The sequence below is a fragment of the Solenopsis invicta genome, chromosome 7 (assembly GCF_016802725.1).
Source record: "Solenopsis invicta isolate M01_SB chromosome 7, UNIL_Sinv_3.0, whole genome shotgun sequence".
NCBI lineage: Eukaryota > Metazoa > Arthropoda > Insecta > Hymenoptera > Formicidae > Solenopsis > Solenopsis invicta.
Window position 1 is genome coordinate 1,205,999 of NC_052670.1, and position 16,549 is coordinate 1,222,547.

Here is a 16,549-nt window from a genome sequence, read left to right on the forward strand (position 1 = left end):
GACGTGTCTGCTCGGTCTTTCACGATGATTTACACGACGTTTCGCACCCGCCACGGTCACTCTCCTCATCTTCGTCTCTGCAAACCCGTTTGACTCACATTCGCCTCCAGAAGCCGTTTCGTGATTTTAATGCGTGTCGCGCGGAGAGGCGTCTCACAGATATATGTGTGCGGAATAAAACGTACGAATTCTATCGCGCTGTTCTCAAATGGCGAAGAAGAGAAAGAGAGAGAAAGAAAGATAATCTCGTATCTATCATCACCAGGGTCAAACTGTCCAGAGCGTGTTAATAGCGTTCCTGTGTAACAATCTATCGCGAAATAACTCATCACGCGTACGGCCTCTGCTGCGGGATGCACTAATGGCAGATGAATCGATTATTACGAATATAACGCGACAACCTCTCGAATGATAAACAACACTTTCAGCACCTCGTAACTCTCGCTTTCGTCCTATTGTTTTTCCTGGGGAGATAGGGAACATCCGTGTGATTACGAGCCTCCCTATTTGCCCTAACAGCACAAGATTATCGTACATTATGATATTCGTACGAGATCATGTGCTGTCGGGGTTTAAACGTGTGTGGGACACTTATATGTGTATGTGCGAAAGAAGCTGTTTCGCCTTGACGCTAATCGATATATGTAATTATGCGAGCGTCCACTTTGAAGGAATAAACAGCTACGAATTTATAAAATGCTTTTCATCTTTCTTTTCTTTTTTTTTTGTTATTAGAGGAAGGGATCCAATCCTGTGGAGAGACCGCGAGCGATCGCTTAGACCGCCAATCGACGAGTAATCCGCCGTTGATTTATCGGCGCAGCCCTTTGAATCGCGTGGTACATTACTCGTATGATGATACAGCGATTACTGCATAATTATGGACATTTAAATTAAGAAGAGAGAGAGAGAGAGAGAGGAGAATTTATTTGAATCCCGACTAAATCGGCTCTGCATCGATGATACTTTATCTCGCTCGTCAAAATTAACTGCCAGCGATTACAGATTCCAATTCATATATCTCATTTTTTTCTTCTTTTCTCGCGTGGGTCTGTGTCACATAAAATTTGTATTTCTATGGTACTAACTCTACTCGCTCACTCCTTCTCTCTCTCTCCCTCCCGCTTATTCTCCAGTTCTTCTCTGTTTCGCCGGAGGTGGCATTGAACTCGACGCAACGTTTTCGAGCAGTGCGTCTTACCTTCATAATCCGAGCCTGCTATAATCGCGCTCCAGGCGGCACTCGTCATACCGAGACGAGAGAGAATCGAATGTCGTGCGTATACCTTATACAGAGGGCCGCGCGCGCGGTAATGCAATTAGCCGGCCGGCGACCGCTAAGCTCGAATTTGAATACCCGTCTGTCTCCCCGGGCCACCGGGCCTTTGTTCTCCCGATGGCGAACGTTTCTCATCATCGTCGGTCATCGGGCGTTCGCCTCCGCGCCCGCATTCAGAGCTCTCTAATGCCTAAAAAACCACGAAGAAAAAAAGAGAGTTAGAACTCGCACCGGTTCCATTGAACGCAGGCATCTAACGAATTTCTGTTCTCTAAATCGGAATCAGGGTTTATTCGAGGACAGTGTATTATTGAAGGACAGTGAATAGTCTGATTTTAGTAATATATTTATAACTATAGGCTTGTTTTCTATTCCTGCACTAGACTGCACTGGACTGCGTTCCTTCTTGCTTTCACTAACTTTCAAATATATATCTATTTCTTCATTTTAAGTGCACACTAATTCAGGGAGTTCAGGAACAGGAAACAAACGGTATGTCAATCAACGATACATGTACTGTCTTTCAGTGATAATACACTGATTCCGATCTCTTCTTAATAGGAATCACTGAAAAACAATGAATAGTTACTGATGATCACACTTATAAGTACAGCATATTGCATTTTACTGATCCAGATTTAGAGAGAGTGGTTCATCATCATTATATCTTCTCGTACTCTCTCAATCGTCTAGCTTCAACGGTTGGACGTTCAAAGCGCAATAATAATTAAATCCACTTAATTAGGGAAATTACTGCTTCATGTATCTCGTGAATTGCGAAGGCGTTACAGTCCGAGATATCCGAATCGTACTCTTTAAATCCGTATCAGTGAAAACTTCCTAATTTGGACTTCTGAACTTATAACTGTAATCATCAGTGATTATTCATTGTCGCTCATTCATCGAATTCAGTGTATCATCATTGAAAGGCGGTGCATGTATCACCGATTAACGTAGTTACCACTGAAATCAGACTGTCTTTCAGTGAATTATACGCTGATTCCGATTTAGAGAGTATCCAAAGGCGCGATATAACGAGAAGGCAGGAAGAAAACGCGTCACGCGGCTGTCCTAAAACAAGTTTTATCCCTTTCACTCGCGGCGCACTTTTAAACTTTCCAGACAGGGGGACAAAACAAGCCGATAAATTAACCAAACCCGCAAGTTCAAGGCGAATCGTTGCCGCTCCCTCAGGTAGGGTGCCTTATTTTTGGAAGAAGTTCGCCGAAGACCCGTGCCATTATCGCAAACGTCGGACATACGACCGCGTCCTACTAGCTAGAAGGTATCAAGGTAAATAGCGCGACGTCTTCCCCGATGCTAATTCGTACAGCTCAACCTGAATCCCTTGAACCCCTGAACCACCACGTTGGCAGAAGTAAATTGCTACTTACGGAAGATATCGTCGATTAATGAATTGGTTGGTAAATCGCTTCGAGCAAACGACATTCGTTTTAACTACGCGATCGCGGGACCATAACATATTTCTCGTGATACGAGATTGCTGATAATCAGTTTCGGCGGGTGGTCGGTACAAACGTCGATCATCAAGGACAATGATTCTCCGCCTTTCTTCTCTTAGTCAGCTTCCGTTATTCAATGTCAAATTTTGAATCATCCAACAATCGTAACATGAATCTTCAATGAATGTGGTTTTATTTTTTTTATTTATAGTTTTTATTGTAGTAGTAATAAAGCTAGACGCAACGTGTCCGTATTGTTGGAACGTGTTGCTCGCAATCATAACAAATGTTGCTGTCGGAATTGTAACAACCGAGTCCGTGTTGCCGACAAATTAATATCTTCATGGTATGACAATTTTAACAAATTCCTAATAACTTATCGGCAATTTATGTTGACTTGTACAATTATCTCATTTAAAATTTGTGTTTGAACATTGTTTCAATGTTGATATACTCGTTAAAGACACGCGTATATACGGCAAGTTGACGACATCGTAAGCAGTCACAGGTTTGCGCGATTTTGCTTAGACTTGCTTGATTATCTGGGAAGGTGTAATTGCGCAATCAATCACTCTATTCTGACAATATTATTTTCAAAAAAATCATTTGTTACGACATCGTGAGACATCACGTAATAACATCTCATCTGGTATGTAAATTCGATAGAGCTTCAGAGCTCGTTAAAAATTCGCGACACCGTTATCTAATGGCGAGAATTCTCTCTAATGTATATATGACATGTGTTTGTATTTCAATATAACAACCAAATGATCCGTTAACGTCCTAGAGCGAAATTTGAAGATCTCGTTGTGAAGTTAAAGAATCGATATATATAGGATAATAAAAAGAACCGGTTGTTTTTCTAAACAAATTCCTTCACCGGTCTCGAATGGATTTCCTTGGCAGGAATGTCTGTAATTTTCAAGTTATAAGCGAATAACGATAGAAGGACTTCTCTCTGAAAGAAAAGGAAACAATGTCTAAACTATCTTCCTATATATAAATAGTATCAACTATTGGAACAAACGCGTGAAGATGTGTGCGCTCATCTGAAGTATAATATACATCGCAGTTTAATCAGGTGTAATTCAGCAGCGCCAAACGAAAGGACATTTTCTTCGTTCTCGCCGTTAGAGTTACACTAATAGAATTGAAACAATCTCTAATAACATAACTGATTTTATAAAAATCTAATTGCTAAATAATTATAAAACATTAGATATGTTTAGGAAACATATAAATCATATTTGAATAAATATGTGTTAGGTGAGGTGGAAGTTTAACCGGGACCTTTAGATTAAACATTAAAAGCGTTGTTGTCAGTGCTCTTTAACACTCACAACAAGTAATCAATCACTGCGCAATTTAATACTGCCAGTATTAAATATCCGTGAGAGAGACGGGAGTTCCTCGAGGAGCCGTACGGCGATTCATCGCTCGCCGACGTCGGCGAATCATCCGAGGGGAAGAAGCGATCCAAATCGACGGCTGAGATTTCGAGTTGGGCATCTGGACCCGGGGCGTGTGGACGCGCGAACGAGAAGTCATGCTCCACTCGTGGTCAAGGTCGTCGCAGAGCGGGGGCTCAGCGGGCAGGATGGCGGGGCCATCCTCCTTGGATGGAGTAGGTATATATGGACGTCCTCGCGCGTCCGGAATACCAGATTGTTGGCCCTCCCCGCCGCTCTCGGTGGTGTCTTTTAAAATTCATCGCGCGCACCTCTTCGAGGAGACCCCGACGTGCCCCGCTTCCGTGCGGTCAGATCGCGCTCCGACTCAGACAAGTGTTTCATCGAGCCCCGTCAGTGATAGTTTATACGCATCGGTGCCGCGGAAGAGGAATCAGGAAGGTCCGTTTTAACACACGTCGATTTGCGATCGCGCGCAAAAAGTTTCCCGAATTTTAGACCGGAACTTGCGAGATCGGATGGTGTAAGAAGTCATTATTTATTGTGAAATATTATTACGTTTATCAATATCAGGGCAGCAATCATGTCATTTTTTTTTTAGGACGAAAACGCAAAAAGTGAAAAAAATGAAACATACTTATACTTTAATGATGCAAGTTTGCATTTTTCACATTTCCAAGAAAAAAAATCACATGATTGCTGTCTTGATATTGTTAAACGCAAAAAAAATTACACGATCGCTGCGCAGAGTCTGATAATATCTTCGATGATTGTTAATTATATTGACACCTTTAATGATTATGCGATTAGATCAGATGACTCGGATGGCTTGTCAGCTGCAGCAAGATCTAAGTTGCAAAAATCGAATTTTATTTTTATTTTAAATCGATATTTTCTTTACGTTACATTAAAATTACACGAGATAAGTTGTTTTGAGAGAGAATCGGAGATGTTTGTGAGGAATGCGTTTGATAAAAATAACACGGCGTAACCGCTAATCATTGGACAAGACATTATGTATTCGTTTGCTTCAACGATACAATCTTAAATGATCGCACATAAGGAAAACGGCTTGGTTGCAGCTTAGTAAATTAAACAACGTGTTGTATCATTTCTATTGATAATTGATGATGACTTATTTGGACGCCAGAACTTGTAAGCTATCGTTAATAGCGACTCTGCAACCGCAATATCATTTTTTTTTAATTTATAATAGATTTATATTAACAATTTGCCACATTTTTAGCGAGAACTAATATGTTAAAAAAAAATTTATTGATATTTCAATCACTTCTATAATCGCTCCTTAATGGTGTTGAAAACGATGCATATAGTGTAATGGAATTTCGCGCGATATCATCGTTCACATCGCATGTCTCATCTCCTTTTGACGAGGTCTGCATTTTTAACGGACGACACGAGTGCTATCGAGTGCCATCGTTTTTATTCTCGGACATAATTCAAACAGTGTAAATTCTCCAATATCGTTTCTCAGAGAGACTTTGACAATAACGTACCTGCTACACAGGCGCACGCTGTAAGCGCCAAAAGACAAACATTTTCGAAAAAGCCGTCTCTCTCCAGACAAATAAATCGATGAAAAAATCATCTTGTTTTATGTAAACATAGGCAAAAACATTTTTATAATGTTCCGAAGAAAGTATTGGTAGAAATTTACATTCGTTCAGTGGCTCATAAATATTCTAAATAGGATCGGTAGTCTCGTTATTGAATTGGTTGCGTGCCGCATAAGTAATTAGCGGCTATTGATGGGGCTAACTGGAAATCGCAATAAATAAAAACACGCGCGTGGGCAAGGAAAAGCAATAAGGCGATACTCGTCGAGAGCAGACAAGAGTCTCCGCATCTCTCCAAGGCCGTCTCTTTTTCGTGTGCGAGACGATCGGGGTAGCTCGCAGGCGCGAGCAAACACAAATCGACGCGCGTACTTCAGCGTTGCATTGAAATGCATTCCGACGCATCCTACGTCCTAGCCAAGTACATCCTAGCCAAGTACTGAAACCGGCTGCGTTCCTTAAGAGTCATGTAAAAATAGCGCATTTCTAGCATTGCAGAAAGGCTCTCTCTCTCTCTCTCTCTCTCTCTCTCTCTCTCTATCTATCTATCTATCTCTGCAGGCAAGCAGGTTCTCGAAGGGACGCGTGTAAAAACTGTCATTGCGATTTGTCATTTCAGCGAGCCATGGCGACTTGGATTATCTTGGCTTGGCTGGTGAGTTTATCGTCGGCCGTTCCCTCTAATCGAGTACCGGTCCGTGAGATCCTGCCTCCCCCGCCGCCGTGGGACCATCAGCAGCAACGCGGCGGATCCCATCTTCCCTCTTTCCGGAGAGACGCCGTCGAAAGCTCGCCAATCCTGCTGACCCCCGGCCGCCTGTCGAATGATTTAGATTACGATGAGTTCGGCTCGCACAGGTATCCCCTGCGGGACGCGGTCGAATCGTTGCCGGCCAACGTGCTGGACGTTAAGTCCAATCCGACATTCCGAAACGACTACGAGAGGTGACTATCCGAAGAATATTTAATCAGTTAAAGCTCTCGGAGCTCTCGGAGCTCTCGCACCAACGTTCACGCTCGTAAAAATTGCAACTCGTGAATTTACATATTAATCTTAACCCTTGCATAAGGAAATCTGAAAGATCCTCCGCAGCGTTCCTTTTTTCTTCATATTTCTTTCGGTATCTTCGACAATAAGATATTATTTATTTTTTCTAAATAATTTTTTACAAATGCTAAACATTTTTTTCCACAATATCTAATTCCATTTAAAACTTAAATCTTGTTTTTCGGTTTCAAAAACCGTTTGAGTTCTTACAGACTTTTATTAAAAGACTTAAAATTAATGATCAAAACTCCATAAAACACAATTTAATAATTTTGTTTTATTTTTGTTTAATGCGAATCCATATTTGTTTACCCGCTCGTGTTCGTAGCGACAGCAAAAGGTGGCCCTTGAGAGACGCGGTGGAGCATCGCGAAGCACCCTTTCTCGGTGTCGACCCAGATCACGAGTCGATCTGGATCGAGCCCGTGGCGCCGCCGACCTTGCGCAGGGCGCAACAGATTCTCGAACCCAAAATTGTCTGCCGCTTCAACTCCGAAGCCGTTCACAGAGCGGAACCGTTCTCCCTGTACCCGCAAAATGTGCCAGATTACAAGTGCACTCATCTAATATACTCCGCAGCTACCATCGGTAAACGATTTGTAGTTATTGTACAAGTGTACTTTATTTTTGAGTATTTTCATCATCTAAAATATTAATCTTGTTTTTTTTTTTGTTATTTATCAGACAGAAAAGATTCCATTGTTCCCAACGATCCAGAGTACGACCGAGTTAAAGGTACCGCATAGTTGTCGTCAAAGTTTTGTATAAAAATATTAACAAATATTCGATAGAGAATATTTTTTGGAAAGGTACTGAGTTATTTAACAATCAGTATTATTAACTTCGATTATTTTATTAGGCGGATACAACGCTGCCACGGGACTGCGCTTGAAAGATCCAGCGCTACGCGTGCTGATATCCATCCAACCGAATCCACATCGCAGCCTGATTATTCAACGGAACGCCAATCTCTCGAACGACTTCCCATTGCCAGAATCTATTCTCAAATTTCTCGAGGAATACCGCTTCGACGGTATCGAGCTCGATTGGCCGACCGCCGCCTTGGACTGGCCGCAATTTAAGATTCTGCTGAAGCTGATCGGTGCTCCGTTAGCCAAAAAGGGATACACCCTCGCGGTAGCGCTGAAACCGGAGGATCCCGTGGATCCGGAGCTCGTATCGATCGTCGATCTGATAATTCTAAAAAGCTGGCGAGACGTTCAGCTGGCTTGTTCCTCTTGCGAGAAAACGGAGCGCCACGTTCTTCATCCAGGCCCCTTGAGCTTCATCGTGCGAAACGCGAGCAAGTGGATCGAGCAAGTCAGCGCCGAGCAACGATCGAAGATCGTCCTCGCTATCCCGGTTTTTGGTCAGGGGTACACTCTCAAGTTCGGTAATCTCACCAACGTCGGCGCGCCCGCTCGGAGACCCGGCAAAGAGGGCGCTTACACTAAATGGCGAGACGGAAAGTTAGCTTATTACGAGGTGAAGTATCGTATCGATAGAACCTAGAATGCTCGTGTGAACCGATTAACGGACAATTCGTTTTCCATAGGTGTGCGAAAAATTGGAAAGAGGTTTGTGGGTTTCTGGCAGAGACGAGGAAGGACCGTACGTGAAGCGCGGTGATCAGTGGATTGGTTACGATGATCCTATATCGGTTAAGATCAAAACGGCGTTTGTCCGGGCGATGGGACTCGGCGGGGTTTCGTTATGGTCACTGGATCTAGATGATTTTCAGGTAATCAACATTATTAATTTATTTGTTATTCTCAATAAAATTTTCATAAATTTTAGAATTAAATACACAATAAAAAAAATATCAAAAAGAAAAATTCATGAAGGAATTTAACCTTGTCTTCTTTCTATCTTAAATTTAATTTATCATTTATAAACAGCAATCTGACGTTCATCCACGTTTAATTATTACATAAATATGATTAAAATTTTATAGGGTATTTGCGGAAATCCTTGGCCAATGCTGAACGCAGCAGTGCGATCCTTGGGATATTATGAGAACGCTCCGACAAAGAAGTGTCCGAAGGACGGTCTCTTCAGGGATCCAAAAAGTTGTTACGCATTTTATTCTTGCGTCAAAGGTAATGCTTCCTACCTAATTAAACAGAAATCGCACAAATCGAATTTATTCGTCATTCAGTGGTTATAAAGTTGCGTTTTTCTTTTGTCTTCCTCAGGAATGCTACATCATCGTCAGTGCGGGCACAACCGATTCTTCGATCTGATGGAGGGACGCTGCGTGACGGCCACCCCGAATGAGGCAATAAAGATCTGCAAGGACAATGTTTTTGATAAAATCGTTAGTCAAGATACATCGACGACATCGCAGAAAAAGAAATTGCAGCAGACCGGCCCGCGAGTAGCGTGTTACATGACGTCCTGGGCGCTGTATCGCAAAGGAGACGGCAAATTCGCGCCGGAACACCTGGACTCGAGTCTCTGCACCGATATTGTCTACGCATTTGCCGGATTGAATCCCGAGACCTTGCTGACTCAACCGTTCGATCCTTGGGCCGACATCGACAACAGTGAGCATAGCAATTTTATCTCAATTTAACAAATTTAGAGCAAGACTAGTTGACAGTTTGCAAAGATCCATTTTTGCTTGCAATATCGCATTTAAAAGAAATTTTGCAAGCTATGAGATCACTATTCACTTCTGCTTCGAGTCTTTCATTAAAAAAATACGACCGAGCAATTCATTCCAGATTTGTACCAGCGAGTAACTTCGATCAAAGGGTCAAGAGTATTACTAGCATTGGGCGGATGGACCGATAGTTCCGGTGATAAGTATTCTCGATTGATCAGTAGCGGCGTCACTCGTCGTAAATTCGTCATCGCCACGGTAAATTTCCTGAAGAAGTACAATTTCGACGGTCTATCGTTCGAATGGAGCTATCCCAAATGCTGGCAAAGCGACTGTAAGAAAGGTCCGGATTCCGACAAGCCAAACTTTACCAAGCTGATACAAGAGCTGCGAGAGGAATTCAACAAGCAGGACCCGCCCCTTCTATTGGCCGTTGCCCTGTCGGGATACAAAGAGGTCATCGACAAGGCGTACGAGGTGCGCGAAATCTCGCAGGCCGTCGACTTCATGTCGGTCATGACGTACGATTATCACGGAGCGTGGGAATCCAAGTTGGCACACATAGCGCCCTTGTTCGGCTCACCAACCGACAGCAAACCCTATTATAACGTCGTAAGTTCAAATCGAGCAAAAGTTCTCAAAGCAAATCGCACGAAATGTAATACGTTCAAAAATATTACAGAATTTCACCTTGAACTACCTCGTCGGTCTCGGCGCTGAAAAATCCAAGCTTCTGATCGGCATCCCGCTATACGGGCAGTCTTACCGACTTTCGACGGCGAGCCAAGCCGAACTGGGTGATCCCTCGACTGGTCCCGGCAAGCCGGGAGAATTCACAAAGCAACCTGGAATGTTGGCGTATTACGAGATTTGCGATAGGATCAAGCGGCACAAGTGGAAAGCGGGAGTCGGTAAGTAACTATGAATGATGTATCTCAAATATGATATTCTCACAAAAGTATTCATACTTGTATATTCCGTATTAAATCAATAAAACTTTAGGACCAAGTGCTCACTTCGAGGATCAGTGGGTAGGTTACGAAGATCGAGAAAGCGTCTACGCTAAGGGCAAATACATTATAGCAAATGGTTATGGCGGGGCTACAATGTGGACTGTCGACCTAGATGATTTTCAAAATCTCTGCTGTTTGGAGTCGTATCCTCTACTGAAAACTATAAATCGCGCGCTAGGTGCGTATTATATTTTTATTAGCATTAACGCTTTTACTAAATTTTATAAAAGCTAACGTTATATATTTATTATTACATATGCTATCATTTTTTAAATATATATTACATTTAACGTTTTCTCGAATAGTTTTGACATAATTATTTTGATCGACAGGTCGTTTGTTGACTCCCATTTCGGAGGGCTGCGAGCGTCCACCGCAGCCCGTGACACCCCAAGCACCGATCCTAACTACTCACAGTGACGCTGCGGACGGTAATCCGCAATCCACCACGCCAATGACAACGTCTAGCACCAAAGCGACCACGTGGCCCACGTGGACGGAGAGACCGATCACCACGACGACTCAACAGACGACCAGAACCACATGGCCATCGTGGATCTGGACCAGCCAGAAGCCCACCAATATTCCGGAAAGTGTGACAAAGCCTAGCGAAATTACAAAACCAAGCACAACGCCTAGCAGCACCACGAGGTAAGCGAATATTTTAGAAAAAAGTTACGATGACCCATCTCTCTATATTTCTCTTTTCATTTTTAAGCCAGGAGAATCCAAAATGATTTACAAAATTTAGCATTTACTTATTACCATGTAAAATACTTTTATATTAATTATAATTCAGCTGCAGCTCGTTGAAAGAGCTCTTCTCTATCGAAAAAATTATTCATAACAGAGCACCGACTACGCGGCCGACTACGACGCAGGAACCGATTGCTACCAGTCCGGAAACAAACTGTATCAATGGCGAGTATTACCGCGATCCCACAAACTGCGGAAATTATTACAGATGTGACCGCGGCGAATTGAAACGCGAACAATGTGCACCAGGATTGCACTGGGACGCGAATCGACAACTGTGCGATTGGCCATCGGCGGCTAAATGTCAAACTGGTAAGACTACTCATTCTTATTAATCGGATTCGCTAATTCTTGATCGGCCTTTCCGTCTCTCCCTCCTTTTATTTGCCAGAAAAATGGTCCATGATTACACAGCTTGAATCAGACGAGGTAATAATTGGCGCGCAAATTGGACGTTTGATACGAGATCTCACGCAATGAAATATGAATCACATCTCTGTGAGGTTCATGACACTAAGTCATTAAGCTTAACGAGAAAATTATCGTAGCGACATTGACTTTAACAATCCATAAAAATTATTGCGATAAGCGAGCACGTGGATAAACACGGGGGCAAACCTGTTTGCGTGTCGCGCGTATGCAAATACCGTCGCGTATCCACATATCTTCTCCTTAACTGTCGCCTCCGGACAAGGAGCCTTCTTGCATCCTCTCCCTTGTAACTGTACGCCACAAAGCGAAGAAGATCGCTGGCATTGGTAAGGATACAAGCAACTCCGACTCGTTCGCTCACGTTACGTCTGCGAAAGCCATGGCCTTCCTATTTCAGCATTTCTGCGCGATATTGATTTTTCTTTTTCTAAACTGCATCACGCAACAGGGAGCATACAACGTTTCTTCCCGAGGTGCCAATTTAATCTATCTTAATGTTTAATTTTTATTATATAGAATATGACGTGCGTTTCATACATTCTCATTTTTTTTTCAGATTCGAGTTCGACGACAAGCAGTCCTTCATGGAGTTCAACGAAAAGGCCATCCACTACAACCACCAGAGTTACCAGACCGACGTCGACGACAACTACGATAACGACGACGACGACGACGACGACGATGGCAACCACGAAGCTCACTACGTCGAAACCTGCTGTTGTTATGGGACCGACGCAAAAACCGCAAAAGCCATGTCAACATGGGCAATATTATCCCTATCCGAATTCATGCACGAGTTTCCTGGTTTGCGTGAATGGTGATCTCGTTTCGCAACAGTGCGGTCCAGGCTTAAACTGGAATACCGAGAAAAACATGTGCGATTGGGCTTTCAAGAGCCCATGTGCCGAGAAACCTCACAAGAATGCCCTGCTCGTGGATAAGGATACTGCTCCGGCCGTAAGTAATATAAATAGATAAATAAATAGTGCTAAACGCCACACACACACACACACACACACACACACACACACACACATACATTCGAATGTTAATATATACGGCTATTAACATAAACGTTCTTTGTGCATCCGGCTCATCCATCATTTTAATTCATTCGTCGCATGATGATAGTTTGATAATTGATACTGATATCAAGTATTATTATCACAATTACTTTAGGCTTGCATCTCCGGCAGCTACAGCGCCGTACCGGGTGACTGCACAAGCTATCAGGCGTGTCTTTGGGGTCGTCAAGAGGTGTTTAGTTGCGCGCCGGGTTTGCACTTTAACCAGGAGACTCGTATCTGCGATTGGCCGTCTCGAGCAAAATGTACAGATGACGATGGCGACAAAGAAATCACCACGCAACCGGCAACGACAATCACGTCCTCTCGGCCATCAATTCCGCAGAAACCGACCACCCAACCAGCATTTACTACGGAAACGGTATCGACTACGTCGACCATGAGTCAACCTACGTCAACTTTGCCTCCAGCGATTATAGACCCCGACAAGGTGTCCCCGCTGTCCGGCTATTACAAAGTTGTGTGCTATTTCACCAACTGGGCTTGGTACCGTCGTGGAATAGGCCGTTACCTGCCGGAACATATCGATCACACTCTGTGCACGCATATCGTGTACGGTTTTGCGGTGCTCGACTATTCTGAACTGGTGATCAAGGCGCACGATTCTTGGGCAGACTACGACAATCGTTTTTACGAGCGAGTGGTGGCATATAAAAAGCGAGGTCTCAAAGTGCTTCTCGCGCTAGGCGGATGGAACGATTCGGCCGGCGACAAATACAGCCGATTGGTGAATAGTCCATCATCTAGGAAGAAATTCATCAATCATGTTATTCAGTTTATTGAAAAGTATGGTTTTGATGGATTAGATTTGGATTGGGAGTATCCTGTTTGCTGGCAGGTGAACTTATTTTTTTATTTCTTTTACGTTTAATAATATTGAGTAAAAGCATTCGAATTTTTGTTTATCATTTTCGTATACGTACGCGTTATCTTTTTTTTTATTGTATCTCTATAAAAGTATTTTAAATAATGTTTCAAGACTTAAATATAAAATCTATTATTACGTAACATTATTTCAAGTTTTATTTCTTGCATATAAATTTATAATAATTTTTATTTCTCATCAACTTTCCAAAATTTGGCAATAGGTGAATTGCAACAAGGGCCCAGATTCGGATAAAGAGAGCTTTGCAGCTCTATTGCGGGAATTAAGCGCTGAATTCAAGCCAAAGGGATTGCTCCTCTCGGCAGCGGTCTCACCGAGTAAGAAAGTGATCGACAAAGGTTACGATGTGCCGGCATTGGCCAAGTATCTGGACTGGATCGCCGTCATGGCATACGACTATCACGGCCAATGGGATAAACGAACTGGCCATGTCGCGCCCTTGTATTATCACCCGGATGATGAGTTCTACTATTTCAACGGTAACTATTCGATCAATTATTGGATCTCGAAGGGCGCGCCACCCAGAAGCATCGTAATGGGTATGCCGTTGTACGGACAATCTTTCACAATCAACGATCCAAGAGCTGGAACTGGTCTGAATTCTCCGGCAAGTGCCGGAAACGCTGGGGAGTTCACCAGAGCTGCTGGTTTTCTGTCTTACTACGAGATCTGCGATCGAGTGCGTAATCGCGGTTGGACGGTGGTACAGGATGCCGAGGGTAGAATGGGCCCATACGCCTACAAGGGCAGTCAATGGGTCAGTTTTGATGACAAGGAGATGATCAGGCGGAAAGCGCAGTTCGTGCGCGACATGGGTCTGGGTGGTGGTATGGTATGGGCTCTGGATTTGGACGATTTCCGTGGACGGTGTAACGATGGGCCCCATCCATTAATGCGCACAATCCAACAAGTGTTAGCGGAACCATCGAAGAAGCACGACAAGCCTTTGAAGCCAGCATCGAGTCCACCACCGATAACACCAATAACTGTCAGGCCTACGCAAGCGATACGACCAACTACTACAGTGGATCGCGGTACACAGGACAGTTCCAAGAACGAAGATGAATTTAAAGTTATCTGCTATTTTACTAATTGGGCCTGGTATCGACAGGAGGGTGGCAAATTCGTGCCGGAAGATATAGATCCCGATCTCTGTACTCACGTGCTTTACGGATTCTCCGTGCTCGACGGTAGCAGTTTAACGATAAAGTCCCACGATCCCTGGGCTGACATAGATAACAAATTTTACGAGAGGGTGGTAGAGTTTAAGAAAAAAGGTCTGAAGGTGCTAATGGCGCTGGGTGGTTGGAACGATTCGGCTGGTGATAAGTACAGCAAACTGGTGAATTCGCCGTCAGCCAGGCGAAGATTCATTACGCAAGCTCTTGACTTTATCGAAAAATATGGTTTCGAGGGTCTCGATCTCGATTGGGAATATCCGGTATGCTGGCAAGTGGACTGCAACAAGGGCCCGGAATCTGACAAGCAAAGCTTCGCTGAATTCGTGAAGGAACTGAGCGACGAATTTAAGCCGCGAGGATTGCTTCTCTCTGCAGCCGTCTCGCCGAGTAAAAGGGTAATCGACGCGGGATACGACGTTCCCGTCTTGTCTAAATACCTGGACTGGATATCCGTGATGACGTACGACTTCCATGGTCAATGGGACAAGAAGACAGGCCACGTAGCACCATTGTACGGTCTTCCGAACGACTGGGAACCGACATTTAATGCGGTAAGCTTTATTTCGAGGATTATTTTTCAGGAAAGTTATTAACAATTTCGGGAATTGTAAAAACAATTAATTCTTTGTCATTAGAACTTTTCGATTCACTATTGGATAGAAAAAGGTGCAAATCCGAAAAAAATAGTTATGGGCGCTCCATTGTATGGACAATCATTTTCACTTGCGGAGAGAAAAGTACATGGATTAAATGCACCAACTTATGGCGGCGGCGAAGCTGGAGAGGCGACCAGAGCAAGAGGTTTCTTGTCATATTACGAGGTCAGTATTAAAAAGAAAATTAAAAATAGTGTAAATAAATAACAGCAAATAAGTTTCTAATAAAAAAATATAATTTTAACATCCTAATAAATATCTGCCATTTTGTTTTATGACAGATATGTGAAAGAACGTTGAAGAAGGGATGGACAATTGTTCAAGATAGAGAGAGAAGAATTGGTCCCTATGCCTACAAAGGTGACCAATGGGTGAGTTTTGATGACGCTCAACAAATCAAACTGAAGGCAGAACTGATAAAAAAACTTGGCCTCGCCGGTGGTATGGTTTGGGCCTTGGATCTGGACGACTTTAAGAACAGATGCGGCTGCGAGCCTAGTCCGCTATTGAGGACGATGAATCGAGTTTTGAGGAACTATCCAAAGGGTCCGCTGTGTCCTATTACGGAAGGTAAATCTATTAATATAATTTTCAAACAAAACAAAAAAGTTATTTCAAACTGATATAATGTGCAATACATGGAAAAATATATAACTTGAATCTGTTAAAAAATTTAACTATTGATTATAACCTTCTGTACGTGTTTGTGACTCTTTTACAAAATTTTGGTATCATTTCTTATGATTGATAGGTACAGAAGTGATTGTAATCGATGTCAGCCAAACCGACATCGAATCTACAACGACCACCAAACGTCCAATATATGAGCCCACTACGTCAGAAAAACCAATATATCTTCCACCATCAACAGTTCCAACAACAACGACTGAAGATCCAAATATCGACGATACCATCGAGATCGAAGCCAGCCCGCCACCTCCGGCGGATTGCGGAGGACAGTTATTCATACCGCACAAAGACGACTGCACCAAGTATTATCTGTGCAACTTCGGCAAGATCTCGGAACAGTCCTGTCCACCTGGACTTTACTGGAACGAAGACCGATGCGACTGGCCGGAGAACACTAAGTGCAAAACTGCTGAACGTCAAGTACGTATCGCAATGAATAAATCTTTGATCAGTTTAATACAAATATAAA

The 16,549-nt window shown here is 43.2% G+C and overlaps 1 protein-coding gene and 1 long non-coding RNA gene across 3 annotated transcripts in view; one reads left to right on the forward strand and one right to left on the reverse strand.

Annotated features, from left to right (window-relative positions):
* The window catches only part of LOC120358223, a 25,746-nt gene continuing 9,197 nt past the window's right edge, over nt 1-16,549 (reverse strand). Inside the window, exon 2 of the long non-coding RNA XR_005575186.1 lies at nt 1-1,469. This is a non-coding gene — a long non-coding RNA (uncharacterized LOC120358223). The remainder of the gene's footprint in view (nt 1,470-16,549) is intronic.
* Nucleotides 4,398-16,549, forward strand: part of LOC105193570 (probable chitinase 10) — a 15,031-nt gene continuing 2,879 nt past the window's right edge. Inside the window, exons 1-19 of one of the 2 annotated variants that reach the window (XM_011158080.3) lie at nt 4,398-4,674; nt 6,348-6,673; nt 7,105-7,364; nt 7,461-7,511; nt 7,636-8,261; nt 8,332-8,517; nt 8,731-8,875; nt 8,972-9,322; nt 9,503-9,993; nt 10,064-10,292; nt 10,384-10,572; nt 10,727-11,045; nt 11,245-11,462; nt 12,139-12,539; nt 12,762-13,505; nt 13,756-15,285; nt 15,370-15,555; nt 15,672-15,960; nt 16,142-16,500. In XM_011158080.3, coding sequence (XP_011156382.3) covers nt 6,354-6,673; nt 7,105-7,364; nt 7,461-7,511; nt 7,636-8,261; nt 8,332-8,517; nt 8,731-8,875; nt 8,972-9,322; nt 9,503-9,993; nt 10,064-10,292; nt 10,384-10,572; nt 10,727-11,045; nt 11,245-11,462; nt 12,139-12,539; nt 12,762-13,505; nt 13,756-15,285; nt 15,370-15,555; nt 15,672-15,960; nt 16,142-16,500 — 6,894 coding nt within the window. In that variant the 5' untranslated portion in view covers nt 4,398-4,674; nt 6,348-6,353. The remainder of the gene's footprint in view (nt 4,675-6,347; nt 6,674-7,104; nt 7,365-7,460; nt 7,512-7,635; nt 8,262-8,331; nt 8,518-8,730; nt 8,876-8,971; nt 9,323-9,502; nt 9,994-10,063; nt 10,293-10,383; nt 10,573-10,726; nt 11,046-11,244; nt 11,463-12,138; nt 12,540-12,761; nt 13,506-13,755; nt 15,286-15,369; nt 15,556-15,671; nt 15,961-16,141; nt 16,501-16,549) is intronic. The other variant, XM_039451657.1, reaches the window with a different exon arrangement.